The sequence below is a fragment of the Scomber japonicus genome, chromosome 10 (genome assembly GCF_027409825.1).
Source record: "Scomber japonicus isolate fScoJap1 chromosome 10, fScoJap1.pri, whole genome shotgun sequence".
Classification (NCBI taxonomy): domain Eukaryota; kingdom Metazoa; phylum Chordata; class Actinopteri; order Scombriformes; family Scombridae; genus Scomber; species Scomber japonicus.
In genome coordinates, this window is record NC_070587.1 from 15,591,714 (window position 1) to 15,610,127 (window position 18,414).

Here is an 18,414-nt window from a genome sequence, read left to right on the forward strand (position 1 = left end):
AAGGGACTTCAGTTCTTCAGTTATCTTACCCAGTCCAGAGTGATTTACCACTTGTGTCAAATCTGAAGTCAAGTCTCCCAATCACACATATTCCAGGGGGCAAATGTGTCTCAGCTTGCTCGATTGGAGATGCACCATTACAAAAAAGTCTACCGCTGAGTTGGGCTCATTACATGAATTCAAACAGAGGTAATGATGTGGAAAAATCTAAATTGGATTAAATCCATTAAAATTTCCAACTAAGGCAATTAACTCACAAAATCAACCAACTCCGCCGAGAGACTTAAGTCTTTCGCAGTTCCATTTTCATTAGATTCTTAATTATCTCAATTATATGGCATGCATGTGTTTTTTAATACAGTACATCTCTCTTGATTTTCGAGAGCTTTAATCATACATTTACATAAACAGACTGAATAAATGCGTTGAGATTGGTTTTCTTCACATCATCCTCTCTAATGTCCGTTTTAACAGGTGTGATACAAGACCTGTTTCCACTTACCTGAAACCTTTTTGCAGCTGCAACACACAAACACACAAGCTTTAAATACATAAATACAAGCTTTTAGTGATTGCACCTGTTTTTGGGAAAGCCTATGTATGGTTACATGTACTCGTGTTATTGTTGCTATGGCAAGGTTCCAGCTATAGCTTGTTCATATCATATTTCTCAGTCAGTGAACATTATGACCCACTGCATACAGCTGGTAAGAGAGCCTTGAGGTCAAATAAGCAATAAAAGTTTGCGCTGTCTCCCATTTGTTTCATGACCCATTTAACACCAGCAGTCAATGATGCATAATGCAGACAGTGTCTCGAGTTTTGCTGCAGGTCTGGAAAGTTTTGGTAAACTTCCATCATGAGGTATGCATGAGATAAAATTACAGAACAGAAGAAGGAAATAAATCATATAAAAGTTTTTGTGTTGGCTACATGTTATATCAACCCAGAAGTAAGATCTAATAAAAATGCATCAAAACGGTCTCTTATCTGTTTACTGTTGGCCCATCTCAGCGTCTATCGCTGACTCTCTTTCTTCAATCTAGTTAGAGTGATGGATGCAACTCGGTGACTTTTATGAAAGTGCTTTTACATGATACTATATATCTAAGGAACTGCTTCAAAATCACTTGTATTTTGCATGTCTGATGCAGAGCACAGCGTGTAGCAGATTAAGTGGTGAGATAAAGGCAGACAGTTGACCTTGACTCATAATTAAATTTGAGCAACTTGACCACATAGTCAAGCCTGATGGGGGCTCTCCATTAGATAAGCTTCCTCAAGAGCTTGTGCAGAGGTATGATCTACTATTACAGTGGGATTTATTTTATTGCTATATGTTCTCGATTTTTTAAAATAATTCTTATTCTGTACACAAACTAACCAGGAAATCTGTATCTTAGTGTGAACTTAAAGCCATTTAAAGACATTTGCTGAAAACAGAGTCAAACTGGGATCCTGCCCATTGCACAAAATAATATTGTGGTGGAAATACCAAAAAGATCTCCTTACTTAAAATAACCTTCCTCTGTGTATTTTGGCACCAACTGATTGGCTACACTCTTTTGTGTCACCGCCTTTCTACTTTCATTATGATGTTGCTCAGAGAGCAGCACACTAACATCCCTTATTGAAGCAAAATACTGAGAGACCTGCAGCTTGTTAACACTGATGCTTTGTTCCAGCAAGCAGCCAAGTCTCTCTTAAACAAGGTCAGGGTCACTCGCCTGCTGAGATGCGCAGTAAGCAACACTTTCCTAGATCTCAGCACACACCGACTTCACCAAGTGGACTGCGGCTCTTTAAAGGTTTATCTGAATTCCTCTGTGCTGATTAATGTGGGTGATTTGTTTAAATGAAAAAACTACAGATTCACAGTCTGTAATCAGAGAGAGATACATCTTTATTGTCATTGCACAATCATACCAAGTACAATAGTACAACGAAATTGGACAGTCGTGTGATGTCACTGCAGCCAGTGAAAGCTTGTTGCGACAGTAGCTGAAAGTCTGTCAGATTGAAGCACTCAGAGTTAGATAAAGATGTCAGCAGAGATGGCACTGCTGCTTTGTTTCCATTCCCCTGGGGAGAGTGTTTCAGGTGCAGCTGCAGTAGTTCAAGCAGGTTCTCTGGCAACGTATTTCAGTGCCCAAGCTCCTCTCTTCCAGTGCTGCTCCACCTAGTGACAGAGATCAGAAAATGTCCTGAGAGAGATAATGACACTCTTCTCCTCGCTCCTCTTTCATTAATCATTTCAACATGCCCTTGCCCTCTTCTCCTGGGGCGCTGTCTGGAGAGCTGCTGATCATTCATGTGAAGTGATTAGTCTAAGGAAGCGAGTCAACAGTGAAGTGGGCTAGAGCTGTGCTTCTGCCTCCTTATTAAAGCAGAACACAGTGTGGTTGTTCATCATTTCATGCACAAGAATTAATATCCTAACCAGAATATATACATAATTTATACATATGATCAAACAAACAATATTAAGAATGTAAACCAACTAATAAACCCAACTCATATGAAGGGCTTCATCATTTATTGTTCTGTTTTTTGCTCTGCTCCTGCCTTCTGTGATGAAAGTGGTGACTCAGCACAGTACATTGATATAGGAGAGCCTAAATGCTCATCCCCTCCAGTCAACACCTGAACCTCAAATAAAGATGATTACCGTTATTATTTACAGGTATTTGTCTGCTTGTCATCCATAACAAGCTACACCTTGTAATGGATGACCCCTTATATATACTCTCAGGGGAATCAGTACAGAGGACACTATGGGTGAAGCTCTTCAGCTACATGCCTATCATACTTTCTTTCAAAGCTCAGTTTCCAGACAACACAATTTGTTGCTCTTTGACACACATTTCAACCTCCTAACTCATTTTGTAATCTTGCATCTTTTTCTTTCACACTTTCCACAGCTGCTGCTCTTGGCAACCTGGTGTCTGATCTGGCAGGACTCGGGTAAGGATTTCACACATGCTCGCACACAATACCACTGATTTGTGCAGATATAGAAAGCTTACTGACCAATTTTTTGTCACCATCATCCTTAAAGTTCTTACAAATTTTGGCAGTTTACATGGGGGTTGACACTCATGTACCCTCATTCACTCAAAATATTACAAAAATCATATTGTGTACATCATATTGCACTGATACTACACTGGCACTGTTTTTCCATAAAGATATATAAATTATATACATAATCCTGTTTTTCTTTTTTTCTTAAATGACATTGTCATAGAGCATGTTTATCATCTCAGTCTGTTCTTTTTAGTATAGGTTATGTTATTAATTTAAGATTAGACTGCAATTGTTAAATTTAGCCCAGTGGAGGATAAGCATGAGCAACAAGGGAGATAATGAAATGCAGCCACCAGACGCCTGTTACCCAGAGGAAAACATGTCTGTGTTTCCACAAAGAATAAAAGGTCATGTATTGAATCAAGACTTTGTATAGTTTTAATCAGCATCTGTTTTTGTTTTTGAGTTAAATTATGTAAAAGTTGTAGAGAAATGGTCCTCACAGCAGCCACAATAGTTACACAGATATTTCTCATGTTGCCTTTCCCATACAGTCTGTGTTAAGGGCAGCATTGTTTTGGAAAATGATTTAAATCCTAAATAATTTAAGAAATTACTTAAGAAACTTTATTTGTGAACAGTGTTGCTTATCTGTTGCAATTATCAATATTGATATTATTTATTGGTGATCTGTAAGCAGTTACAGGCTGATCAAAGACACAGGCTGATCAAAGACACACAATTTGTAATGTACTGCAGTAAACGCAGGGATTGTGCAGCACTGGTAAGAGGAAAACCTCTGCTCTGACATGGCCTAATTATATTGTTGCCGAGTTACTGGAACATTCATTAATGTGAACCAGTGTTTTGTCTCTTCCAGCTTTCTTCATTTTCATTTTGCTGCCTACAGGCTATGTCTTCATCCGCTCCTCCAAAATTATGAAACAAAAATGACTCACATGTCCAATCCCAGCTGTCTGCTACAGTTGTGATCAATATGTGATCAGTTGTTAAAGACAGCAGCGTGTCTTGGATCCTTAGAGACGATCCCATGGTCTTGGATTTAATCAGCTGCTTCATGTCTGTTATTCACTTCAAAGCCTACTGGTGACCTGAGGGACCTTAATAAGCTCCCTGACCTGCTTCAGAAGCTCCACTGGCCATAATACTTAAAGTAATAGAAGAGGCCTCCAACCTTGTGCTTTTAACACCCTATTGATGTGTTTTAGTGATTATTAGTACTATAATATATTTAAAAACAGTCAGCAACACAGACAAGGCAATGCTCAGACAGACAGAAAGGCAACTATACTAAGTAATAGTTGGGCTGGATCATATAGACATGGAGACGCACACTGAGAAAATGAAATAAAACATGATGGATCACTCAAGTTGTTCTGGCTCTCTGTAAGTGTTCCCAGTAGATGCACACACATTTTTGCGTCTGCTTGTTTGTGTGTGCCTTCACCACTCAATCATAATTGTAGAGCTGAGCCCTTGTGCCCTGTTTGTCAAGGTGAGACAAGATTAAACCAGACAAGAGAGGTGTTTTATTTGATTTTGATAGATTCACAGTAGTGAGTGTGAAGGCTGTTTGTCTGCTGCACTGAATCTCAGTGGAGCTGTTGTAGTTGCCCTTCACTGCAGCATTTGCATTACAGCTTATGTTCATTTCAAAGAGGAAATGCTGAAGTGCACATGTGCCCAGTGTGTTAGATTACTCTGCACTACTCTGGCACTTAAGCTGAGACAGTGATTCAGCAGCTGTGTGTAAACTCTGACTCAGAAGTTGACAGATGAGGAGAGCCCAATATCATTTAAGTTCAAACTTGTGGTAGACTTAACCATTTAAAGAGTGAATAGCTTGTTGGACTAAAAATTGACTCATACATTGACTTCATACAATTGGTGGTACGGTTGAGTCAAAAAAATTATTTATTACTGTGCCTGAAAGCATGATTTTCTTATCTATCTTATTTAGTGGATTTGCCGACTAACAGCAAATGACAAAATGCATGTTTTGTATAGGTTGTTCTCACTCCCTACAAGCCACTCTGTAGATCACTTGGAAAAAGATCAAGATCCCCATTTTCAGGCTGTCTGGGTATAATAATCAAAATTAAAATCTGATAATTTGTTTGGCGTCAATTTGTGCTTCATTCAGTCAAAAAGTGTGAATTGTTACGCTACAGAAACCCTCCAGTAGTGCCACTGTTGTGCTTTAGATCACTGTGTGGAGTGAAGAAAGAGGTTAGCATGCTTTAACAGAAGTATAATATTAATCCTTGTTACCTGGGCAGTTTGATGGGTATTCATATGTGTTCTCTAAACTATTCCTGGATTTTAATGAGTGACCTTTTTATATTTCTATGGAACATTTCTTCACACAGTAAAATTATAATTTGCTCTTCATATTTTATATTCCTACCACTGTACAGCTTAACCATTTGTCCATGAAATCAAAAAATCGAATTTCTTTAAGAACTTAAAACTACATTTCTTAGCTATCCATTGATTATTTTTTATTATCTTAAGGGAATTTCATGTGCTTCTACCTACCAAATGGACTAACAGGAAACATAGAGGTGAGAGCAGGGATGACAAGTCATAAACATTTAAAACCTCAGCTCATGTACACATTAGCCCATTAGAACCACCTAGAAACAGCCACCTGCTTCTCTGCAAGGCCGTTATTATTCAGTCGTGTAATCCGGCAGCACAAATAGCTGTCACTACATCATGCTCCTCTAGAGTCTCTTTGGTCAATACTGTAGTGATAACATGGCAATAATTGTTGGTAAATCCTCCCACTCAAAGTCTGCTTTCCTCAACCAAGAGACAGTGAGTGAGTTCTGCTGCTCCCTGCTCCTGTATGTGTGTGTCTGTGTGTATCTGCGTGTGCCTGTGTGTGTGTCTGTGGTGAGCAATCTTTGCATTCATGTTTGTATATTTTGCATTTGTAGGCGTTCATCCTCAGGCAAATTTGGAAGATTTTCCTTTGGGCATGTGTGTTGACAAATCTAGGAAACCAGCTGAATCTTGCTGAAGTCCTATTTAGCTAATGAGTCGTTCCGGTTGTTAATGATGCTCCTGCCCAGCCCACTTTCAGCTGCTGTTTGCTTCTCTTATGACCACAATGCATCAGTAGTTTTCTAGGGCAGGCAAGGAGTCCAATAAGTGTTTATTGCACAAGGACAAGAACAGACATTAGTGGGCTCCAGGGAATAAAACTGGGGGAAATGTTTGCCGCCTATGCTGTCAGGACCCAAAATTGAATCCCAGAATCTTATTTGACTGACACATAACCCTGTGTTGTCATGTCGGTTTCTACTTAATCCTTGTTTCATAAATTAGAACATATACCATGAACTGCTATTATAATAAATGTATAAAGCCAGTGATTAATGGATGTTTGATAGTAACATCTTTATGATTATTTTTCCTTATATGTTTGTGAGGATTAACAATAATGTGATGCTTCATGATCCCTTTAGGGAAAATCCCATTTTGCATTCCATTAAAGAGGTTTAAAGCCCATCATACTGTTATAGATCAGTGGGGATTTAAATGCACAAGGACACTGAATCCTGCCATATTTACCATCAACTGAAGCTAATTGATTATTATAACATGTTTGATCATTATTGTTCTCACTGACTTCCATCCATGTCCACATCTCACATCAAACTGTTATCTGACTGATCAATTATGCCTTTTAATAGTAAAACACAGTTGGTCATTGTCGACACAATCAATCAGAATTGAAGTGTATTCCAAAAAGGGAACACAAAGCAGATTTCATCATAATAGTTTTCAGAAAATTCAATGGCTGAGATAGTAAAATATGTCCAGTGTGTTTTGATTGTGTTGCAGCCAGGTTGGTTTCAGCTTGCTGACATCTCACAAAGTGAACCCCCTCACTCATGCTGATAAATTATGCCAGCCCTTATCTCACTCGTCTTTCATTAAATTTCATCATTTCACTATTTTGAAAACTTCAGTACTGTTTTCTGATGCAGACCTGATTATTTATTTTTTTATTTTTTTTGCCAGTTGCTGTTGCAATTGTGTGAAATAGTGTACTATAATTTAATTCAAAAAATGAATGTCATTTACAATATTTGTAATACATTTGCCATGGAGGAAAAAAGTTTTTTCTTCAAGCAAAAAGCTGTAGACATACACTTCAGGTACACACACATGCAGAGGCTTCCTCTGCTTGGCATATCTTATTCTCAAATATGTTACTTGCCACATATCATCACCCTGGCTTGAGAGCTCCAGCTGCAGCTCATTTGTGTGTGCAGTGAACCGAGTATCCATCAATGCAAGTGACTGAACCAGAACCGAGTCAAAATATTGACTTGAATTTCATTTCTCACATTGGAACTGTTTGGCCTGCTAAATAGCTTTGACTGGACACATGACAGTAACACGCAGCAGCTTTTCAAACATTTCAAGTGTTTTTTTGGTGGGGTTTTTGTTCTTTTTTTGGCCATTACTTAAATATGTGCATTTTAGAATCCCTTTTCATAAGTGCCCCGTTCACTCGGAGCTGACTACACTGTAAACCCAGCTTCATGGGGTGTCTCTCTCTGCTGTTCTCTGACCAATATTACCAGAGACAAAGGAGAACTACACCAGCTTTGTTGTCTTCAAGTTCCACATCCCTTCCTCAAACTGTATTCCCATTTCTCCAGGTCCCTCAGTTGCCATTCTCCACCAGTCCACCAGATGCCCTCAGACTTTTCTCCTTGCTTTCCAGTTGCTGCCACTTTCACCTACACTGAAACCACTGATATCACCTCCTTCCCCTCACAGTGTGACAGCATACCAGCTGCTGATACAGGTGGTATGTGTTAAGCAGCAGGGAAAGGATCTCAATACAGACTATACAGGCAGGCAAGGACTTTAGTTTGAAAAAGCTTATAATCATGGCTGGCCAAACAACAGTTGTATTAAATCCACAGAGTAACTAGGTGAGAGGAAAAGTCCAGACAGGCAGGCAAACAGGTACAGGTCCAGGTAACAGGATGCAGAAAACAAAAGCTGGAAAGCACTGACAAAAAGCAACATGACAGTTACAAGGATCTGACATGGATATGTGCCGGTATATGAAGTCAATGGATGATGAGGTGAGGTGAATGAGGTGAAAAGATGGGTGGAGAAGCTCAAGTGAGGGGAATTAGGTGATAGCAGTGACTGCAGGGCAGATGGGAGTGGCAGGATCTGGAAAGCAAGGAGAAAAGTCTGATGGCATCTGGTGAACTGGTGGAGTATCGCAGCTAACGGACTGAGAGAAGTGTGAATGCAGCTGGAGGAAGAGACATGGAGCCAGACTGCGGCACTCTTAGATGCTGCAATCTAGCCAAAATAACACCTTGCATCAGTTGATGTTAGTGTCAGCTGTGTTCTTGTTTTGTATTTTTCAGCATCAGCTTCTGGTTTTGCATGATGGGTTTTATTTAAATGTATTTTTAATACATGACACATTTTAAAAACTAGGTGCCTTTTAAAGTTAGACTTTCATATACCCATCTGTTCCAGCAGGCTATGTGTGGGCTATTTATACTCATCCCTTTTGTGCCCCAGTTTACCCCTATATATTAATAACTATTTATTTAATATTAATATGGAACCACACACATTATTCTTATTGTTATCTATTGCATTTTTCTTCTTACACTCATTGTTCTTCTTATTGACTTAAGACTTTTATCCCCATAGAGAGTAATATCTTCCATTTTCTCTCTTTGCTCTGGTCCATGGCGATCTATAAATTTTCTACAGTTCATTTTTGGGTCAAGACTATCATAAACAGAGCAGAACAGAGTGGTGCTCTCAGGCTCTCTGCAGGGAATATCTCTTGGTGTTGGTTGATTCACTGATGAACCTGCACAAAGTATATCATGTCATAATACAAATTTAAATGTCATAATATATCAGAATCACAATTTATTTGTATTTCCACAATCATGTTTTTGTCCATATCTTTAAAGGATAAGTTGAATCTTTACTAACTTTATTCAGTGACACAGAAATCATCTACACATCTACATGTACTAGTCAGACACAACTTTCAACTTCAGAACTGAAATTTACAATGAAAAAGTTTGGTATGATTGATGAGTTTCTAATGTTACATTTCTTACCGAGTGAGCATTGTTCCCTATGTGCTGCAATCTATCATCTGTGTAAAGAACTGAAGCGTGATGGAAATTGTTCCATTTACATCCAAACTGGAGACACTCTCTTTCAGGATATTTGGCGTCCTGCTGGTTTTATGACAGATGGCAGCGACAAGTAGCACATTGGAACATTAACTTTGATTTATTTTGTTATTATTGATTCCTTTGGTCGTTGTGTTTCCTGCGCTGGGTGGTAAGGCATTATTCCATGTGTGTGGTTTAATGGGTCATCACATGCAATCTAAAAAACAGATAATTGTGAAACCAGAACAAAGCAAACATGAAAACATGGTTGTAAATATAATCCATATATGATTGACAGAATGACCCATGAATCCTTGCCAAGCTCAGTTTCAGTATGTGTGTAAGTGTGTGTGGCACATTTGTGTTAAGTGATACATTTTGTTTCCATTAGACATTATGGTTTAATTTATATGATGTTAACAATATTTTGACTTATTTTTCTTTACATTATAATACAATCTGAAGCTTAGGGCCAAATTGCTACATACACATCTTAACACATTCACTAATACTGACACTAACTGAGTCTTTACTATCTATAACTGGAAACATGTCTCTATTACTGACCTTTTTGCCTACCATGTGTCTCTCTGCTTGAGCAGATTGAGGGACAAATGGTTCACTTGATCGAGTGAGAGGGTAAATCATCATCTGTTTCTTGCAGCACCTTTATGGTTCACTGAGGAGAGGTGATTCTCTCTTTTTATTTAACAGTGCAGTATTAAGTCTGATTTTTCTTTGTCCTGTCTGCTCCTCCCCATCTTTAGGCTAGCAGGTTATGTGGAGGCTCTGGCGTCTCGGGCAGGGATGCAAATTCCTGACCTGAGTCCAAAGCAGGCTGATATGTGGCAGACCAGAGTCAGCTCTCACTCGGTAAGTATCACTGTGTCACAATCTATAACCATTAACCCAGAATCTGCTCTGCAACTGTCTCTGTCTTCTACTCTGAAGGGACCTTAATGTCTGTCTCACTTTCCTACTGTCTGTGTGACAGACAGACAACCAGCATTAACAACCTCAGAGTAAATATAACAGAACAGGCAGCTGAAAGCATTTTAATGGGTTCAATTTGTTGTGTAATGCATTGTGAACAGCAACTCAGGTCACAGCATTACACAGCGACAATAGTAACATAAATTTCTATCTCTTTCAATTACCTTTTTAGTATGCTGTGACTGGTGAAGTGTGACATGTTATAAGCTGTAATTAAGTTGAGTAAAAGACCATGTCAATAGTTCAAAATTTTTAAATAATAGTTTTCAGGCTTGTCCATCTTTCCTCACAGTCTTTTCTTGCTTAGTTAAGTTTTTTGGCTTAAAGTCAAATGCAAGACGCTCATTTCCTGGAAAAGACAGAGCTATAAGACTGTTTTTGTGCAGATAAATTAAAACCCATTTTCTTACATTGTGATTCGTCATGATTATCTTCTTAATTCTAACTATTGTGTGTGCAGGGTAAAGCCCTCGGTGTCGGGATCGGCTGTATCCTTGGCATGTTTCCTCTTCTGTTCTTCAAGGATGACGATGAGAAAAAAGACGGGAAGAAGGAGGCGGAGGTGAAAACAGAAACACCTGCTACAACAGAGAGCAGCGAAAACTGAAACTGTCAGCTCGCCGGAGACAAATACTATTTGGAATCCATCAGAATGCTTTTAACTGGGACTGATGGGCCTCACCTGGAGGAGTGGAGTGTATGGAAATGTCACTGAACCCCATACAGTTTAATTACTGATAACTTTCCCTTACAAGGCTCAATTAAACTATGAAATGTATTCTGAGGAGGATTTTAGATATTATTTGATGGTGAACTTAAGCACAGGGACCTGACTGTCTCTTGAAGAGACAAGAGACTGTTGATTTATTGGACTGCTGCTACTTCAACTACTTCACCATAACCTCACCTTGTTCTGACTGAACTCTACTCTGAATCTGATGAATGGGATAAAAAGGATCCTGTCAACGCGTAGACTTTAAAATGGCGTGTAGGGTGAGCGAGGGTTTGAATGCTCCTTAAATACAACTAACTTTGGAGTCAGTGCAGAAAAAAAAACAATATCAGAACTCATTCAGAAAAAGTCTGAGAAGTATTTTCACATTTAAAGTTTCTTGTTTTCTTAATAATTCTTCATTTAGTAGAGGAAGACTGAACAAGGAGCCATCGTACAGTACATTTGGGTTTTGTTCTGCAGTGTTAAAAACCACATGTGGGTGGTGAGGGTGTTCAGTCAAGAAAAGAGGTCACATTTGCATATAAAGCTGCAGCCTTCCACATCAAATATATAATATTTTGGTTTAAAAAGCATGTCTGCCTTTTGATGATTTCAAAGTCTTAAACAGTCTGCCTCATGCTCCATGACAACCTGCTAGCTGCTTCTTTGAAATCTTTTTGTTTTTTCATGTGATAAAGCCTTTTTTTATATGCTTTTATTCACGCAAAGCACTACCTTGCACAAAATGTCTCCTGTGTGCCCTGTATGTAGACAAAATATAACCTTTTAAAGTTTGGTTCTTTCCTCAGAGAAGTTGAGCAGAAAGCAGAGAAAGAAAGACAAGACAGACAGAGGAAGAGACAGACAGTAGCTGGAACAGAAAGATAAGAAATACAAACTCTGAACCACCTGAGACCTCTGTCCCATTTGTAATCACCTGCTGGCTCCAATACCGTGTGATTTATCTCCTTCGCCACAGCACCAGCCATCCTGCTGCAGAACATCTCTAGCTTGCTTGGCGACTGAAGCTTCAAATTCAGTTTCGATTATGGAGTAATAGCCAAGTAACACCAGCTTGGTAATACTACAGCTAAGAGATTACTTACAGTCTACATAGATTTTTAGGTCTTTGCTCTACTGCCCTCCACTGGTTGAGAGGCAGAAGTTTCATTCAGTTTGGTTGAACTGCTACCACAGTCACACACTTGTCGTTTTAATTTATCACCCCTTTGCTTTTCCTGTTTAATATTCAAAACCCTCTTGAGTCAAGCTGCTAAGCTTCACTGGCTATAATTTAGCAATCTACCACTCTGATTATTGCCCTTTATCCGTGTTCTTCTTTTGATATGCAAACTAGGCAATCTTCAGCATCTGCCAGCCACGAAGTAGGATAGCAGGGAGGATATATTTTGGATGATGAGACAGTACCAGCCAGTTTTAATCCTGCTGTCGCTGATTTCCTCATTTCTCTTTTGAACTTTCTTGCTTTTACACCTACTCAGCACAGGGCGCTTATCTCAATAGCAGAGCTGAAGACAGTTGTTCATGATGTTTAATCTGTTTAGAAGTGGAATTAAAGCAAGCAGCTACATATCACCGGATGGAATTTCTTCTCAGAAAAGGTTTTTATTTTTGTTAGAATATTCATACCTGTATTCATGTATGTTCTCACTGTATATTCTCCGGATTTCAAAGGACAATGTGTTCAACAGCATTCTCCAACAGGATTGACATTGCAATTGATTTCTCTGTGATACAGTGCATAATTTAACTCGAGACATGCTCTTAAAACTTGACACACTAACATAGGAGACATGCCCTGTATGAGATTGTTCTAGTAATTTATGATGTGGGTAATTGTGATCCTAAAAAGTGATAAAAATGAAGAAAATGTATAATGACTTGAACATATTTATGTAGTTAGGCTTTTTGATCTGATTGCTTGATCTCCACTTTGCATGCAATACTAATAAAAAAATCTATTGTACATGTTCACTTTGCTATAGTAATAATTAAAAAGAACTTGAGTATGTTCAAAAATTATGCATTACAGCAGGATCCAAATACATGGAAAACATGAGTAACTCAGGCTGAATGATCATGCTAAGGATCAGATCTATTTTTATGGCTGTCTAAATAGTAAAGAAGCAGTCTCCAAATAGGTTTTGCAGATGGCAACAGGGCCCTCTACTGGAAAATACAGTGCAGAGATACGGACCCTACAAGGGGCTGACTGTTTTGAAAAATGCAGTCTTTTATATAGTAGTTTCCAGTAATAGTAGCAGTTTATCTCTTTGCATTGTGCATTAGATTGACGGTCTTTGTCATTTTAGTGCTTAGTCAGTCAGTTGGTAAGAAAATATAATCTTGGTGTCAAAATAATATGGAGGTTCTTATCCTTTTCCTAGATGGACTTTGCACTGCACCACCAAAATGTGTTTGTATTATGTTGTAAGAGTGAAAGCATAAAAAAACACAAGTCAGCTCAAAGTCAATGCATTATGTTGTAATTTTGTTTTTTAAAGGTGGAAGATGCCTGAAAAATCACATTAAATTATTCTTTAAGGGTTGCTTCCTTGGTGTTTTAAATATGTTGTAGGTGCATTTGCAGCACTATTATCAAATGATACTCTTTTGATTTATTTCAATAATATTAGTCATACTCTCTATATGACGGTGTATTAGGGCTGTATATGTAAAAACATAATAATATTTCGAGAAAAGAGGTGATTGCTTGGTAGAATAAAACACCTTTTTTCCGAGTTTACTTCCTCCACGCCAGTATTTATTTATTTATTTATTTTTACATATATGGCCCTAATACGCCATCGTACTTTCTGTGAATAATATTAGAGAATAATAACATGAGTCACTCATCAGTATGGGGAAATGTTTGACTCTCCAGCTAGTTGAGGTTAAGTTAGTTAAACATAGAGGAAAAGGTGGAGGGGATAGATACCAGCTATGATCCCGATCCCATAGATAAGCAAAATCATCTCCTGTGTCCATCTCAACATTGAAGGAAACACAATGGAAAATGTGGAAGGATTAAACACAGGCTTTAACCCAAGCCACATGGATCTTCTCTGCCAATTGACTATCAGAACCATTCAGATTACCATAAACACACACACTGCAGCCTACAGTGTGGAAACATGGACAATAACAGAACAGCAGCCTGCAAGATTAGACCAGCAGTAAAGCTGGCAAAAAAGGACGAAGGGAATAAAGTGTAACTACCTGGAGGACAATCCCAGAAGCATAGCAAGGTCTAAGAACTGTGACAGAAAAGTGCTGATGTGTCTCTAGCAGGTGAGCTTAACAATTTTTATGTTTGCTTTTATGACAGCTGCAGCCAGCAAGAAAAAAACTGCTGAAGCAGAGGTTAATGTATGGGTGGGTGCATCTTTTGTACCTGTCACCCTTTCTGAGCATGACACCAGGAGGGCTTTCAAACATGTGAACACCAAGAAAGTAGCAGGACCACACAGTATCAGTGACAGTATTCGCAAATATATTCAACCTGCCCCTCACTCAGTCTTTCATGACCACGATATATTTGCTGGTTAATACAGTGGACTGCTAGATTTATATTTTGCATTGTGGTTAATCTCGTCTCTAGTAATGTCTCATCCTGGTTCATGACAGCTACACAGACCTATAAATCCTAGATCCAGAGGCTTTGAATGATTATCACCCATTGACTGCATACACAGACGGGGAAAAGGTGCTAGTGACCCTAAGGGCATGCCTGTTGGATTTAAAGGACTTGTATTGGTCTGTAAACCTATTCTTTGCATCATTTTAAATTCAAGCATTCATGGTCAGCTACATTAGTATTCCAACTGGAACACATTGCTGTTTTGACAGCTTTTTTATACTATTCACAGACAATGAATTGGTCTCTGAATTTATGAGGTCATAAAATGTTTGTTTGAGTTGTAAATCATACACATATACCTCATTTGGATGTAAGAGCTCACACAAACATGTTATAGCCTCATAAAGTCATAGTCCAATTCATTGTCTATGGACCAGCCTCAGATTTCACATACTAGTGACGTCACTGATTGGTGGGTTCTCTCTGATTTCTAACATTAGGAGAGAGTGATGTGTATTCACAAATACAGACTGAACTGTGCTGCGGCATATGAAGAATGAGCTAATTATTAAAATGGGTTACATTCCGCTTTAAGTGTAGACTGTAGCTCTTTTATTGTTTTCATTAAATTCCCTCAAGATGAACTGAGCATATAAGTAAAACATGAAACAATGTGGTGGTGTGTGAATTTGTAAGGAACTCATCATATCCTATCCATCACACCAGCAACATGTCATCCACATTGATTTTTTAGACAGGGTTTGTTCATAATCTACAATGTGTGGAATAAGATAAACAAATATAAATAATACTGAAGACTATCAAGTCCCAGAAATAACTGCAGCTGAACTGGGAAATACTATAGGGGAAGACTGAAGAGGCATGACTAAAAACCTAACTTTTCACAATGGTGCAAACACTCAATAGAAGCTAATGTTTTCTCGACTTAACAAGATGCACTAACAAAAAACAAACTTGGAAAGTTGGTCTGTACTGTTCTCACAGTATGATTACATCAACATCAAATTAACTATAATTGTATAATATTTAAAGACGAAGTATCATGCATAATCTCTCTCTCTCTCTTTCTACACACTAGTATTTCATTATAATCACAAAGTATTGACTTGCATTAAAATGTTAGAAGAAAATGAAAGTCTATGAAGCATTTTGATAACAGAATTTTGATAATATGCTTATGTTATCACATTTGCTTCCCAAATTACAATTCAGTGCAGCTACAGCAGCTACATAGAAACAGATTTTGCAGAAATAATGAGCAGTAAAGGCATAATGAATGTATATGCAGCATATCAGACTACAAGTAGTAACAACAAGAACATAGTGACTGTTCATTATTAACTGCTGCCAACGTGTCTTTTATTAATACATCAAAAGGGAAACTGATATTGTTTATTTGGTACAGAGCAGCAATTCAGTTTAACAAGATGAGCTGTTTTCTTCTGGAAGAACAAGGTGCAGTGTATCTCCCTGCTTCAACTCCAGAGTGGTAGTAGATTTACTGAAGCTGTGAAAATATGCTCTCTGTATATATTGTATATTTATAGAGAGGGAACAATACATTTCACGTGTGTACACTGAGAGAATATGCCATTGTGTTTAAAGGGTTTTAAAGTTTGACTTCTATATGGATATAAAACAAATAAACAAATGAAAAAAGCTGAAAAGTAGAGCTACCAAACTTAAGCTTAGTAAAAATATAGGAAAGTTAAATTATGTGGTCAGAAAGAAGTAGAAGGTAGACATAATCTGTCTGTACAGCTGTAAAGAGAATTGTGTCATATAATGGAAATGATTTAAGTATATTTTGTTGTTGCTTGTCCCATTTTCTTCTTTCCCCCTGGTTGTCATTAGTTAATTGTGAACTGGATCAAAACACAGCACACACACAGGCATATCTGTGTCGAAAGGGAACAGACAGGTGTCACATGGGAAAAAGAGGCAGCCACTCTGAGAGTACCATCAGAGATTTAACAGCTTGGGACATCTCTTGTCGCATAGAGAGGGCTGATGATGGCTTGATGCTGTTACTGAGAGGGAGAGTATTGAACACTAACAAATAGAAAACAAATACAACTCACTGACACTTGGAAATATTAGACATTTGATTTTATATTATATCAGTGATAAAATAATAGAATTACATTTGTCTTCATGATTTATAATTCAAACTTTGAGAGAAAATTGTGTTTCAATGAAGCTTTATTTGTTACTCAATCTGCCCTCCATACAAATAATACTAAAATAATTAGAAACCAATATCACACACACACAAACACACACACACACACACACATATACACACACACACACACACACACACACACACACACACACACACACACACACACACACACAGTCACAGTCAGTATAATTGATCACACATGTGTGCAAAAACACATACAAAAAAATATCTTCACAATCATTATTAAGTTATTCAAATAGCTGCTCATCCTGACAATCCATTCATACTGTGTATTTGCCCCTAACGGCTCCTTTCCCTGCACTAAAAACACATTACCAACATGCAGACATACAGTGCCATGAACATATTATTTATAACAACAATTTCAAAGGTTATAACCATATCAGTTAACATAGACCTCACAAAAACAATTGCATGTTAAAGCAAAGCCGTACTTAGGGAAGGGGTTGTCACTTTTCAGTGCACATACCTCTTGAGGAGTTGATATGCAGTCATTGACAGCTGTGGGGGATTTACTGTATCACCATCAGCATTGAGGGATTTTTTTCAAGTCTAAATGTGTAATTACAAGCAAAATGGCCTCTTGCAAAGAAATGGCTACAAGTCCCCACAGCAGTCACTTCATGAACTCCATGAGATGTGCTAATGTGCAGTCAAACATTAAAATAATCAACAAAAAAGTAATATTTCAGTATTTAATCCAAATGACCCAAGAGATAAAAGATTTAGCCAAAAACAGATTTGCTCTAATTAGCTAAATTACACCTTTTGTTTCCCCTAAAATTCTGAATAATTCCTCTGGAGGATTAATTTAATAATTAATGTTAATACAATGTTGTAGAATTTTCTCAATACAATCCAACACTTATTATTGAACTAGGTTATTGTCCACAGCAAAGCAAAGAGGTATGATTTTTATATGACACAGTCAAATATCATCTTCTGTTCCCCTGTGAGTAGTAGGCTACTTGTTGTTTTTCTTGTACTAGCAGGCTATACTCTGAGGTGAAACATATCAAAAATTAAAAGATCAGGTCAAACTGTAAATGGAGTCACTAACAGGCCTGTTTAAAAGACACATTTTCACTCTTGTCTGCATTCTGAAGCAGGTAATTAGCTACATGTAAGATTGTGTCTTCAACATGATTTAAACATCAACATGATAAATATATACCCAAGGTATTAGGCAACTTCTAAAATGCATTTAAAAGGACACCCTAACACTTTCAAGTGTGACTTTTCTTCACCAGGCATTATTACTATATCAAAAAAACTAATGTCTGCATTGCAACCTGTTAGCATTGTTAGCAAAACTCATTATAAGCAATTAAATGCAGCTAAAGCTAACATGCAAACTTGCATCAGATAGCACCTATAATAACCAAGCCTCTGTGCCACTTTAAAAACTCCTGATGAATCCATGCCTCACACGAGTGATAACTGAACAGAAAACAGCATTATAATAATACATTTTAAAATGTGAAGGTATCTTTCACCGTGACTAACTAAAATAATGAACAACACCTTCTCATTAACATCCCCTGTGTGAGTAAAAACTAGTGAAGAACAAAAAATAATTTTGGTGAGAAACTGTAACGTTAGTGGAAAAATAAGCTGGTATGAAGTTGCATTGGGAGAT

At 37.8% G+C, this 18,414-nt stretch overlaps 1 protein-coding gene across 1 annotated transcript in view; it reads left to right on the forward strand.

Annotated features, from left to right (window-relative positions):
- Positions 1-11,114, forward strand: part of LOC128365777 (transmembrane protein 65-like) — a 32,823-nt gene extending 21,709 nt beyond the window's left edge. The window contains exons 5-7 of the mRNA XM_053326356.1: positions 2,922-2,964; positions 10,007-10,112; positions 10,693-11,114. Of these exons, the coding sequence (XP_053182331.1) occupies positions 2,922-2,964; positions 10,007-10,112; positions 10,693-10,839 (296 nt within the window). The 3' untranslated portion in view covers positions 10,840-11,114. The remainder of the gene's footprint in view (positions 1-2,921; positions 2,965-10,006; positions 10,113-10,692) is intronic.
- Positions 11,115-18,414: the final 7,300 nt, after the last annotated feature.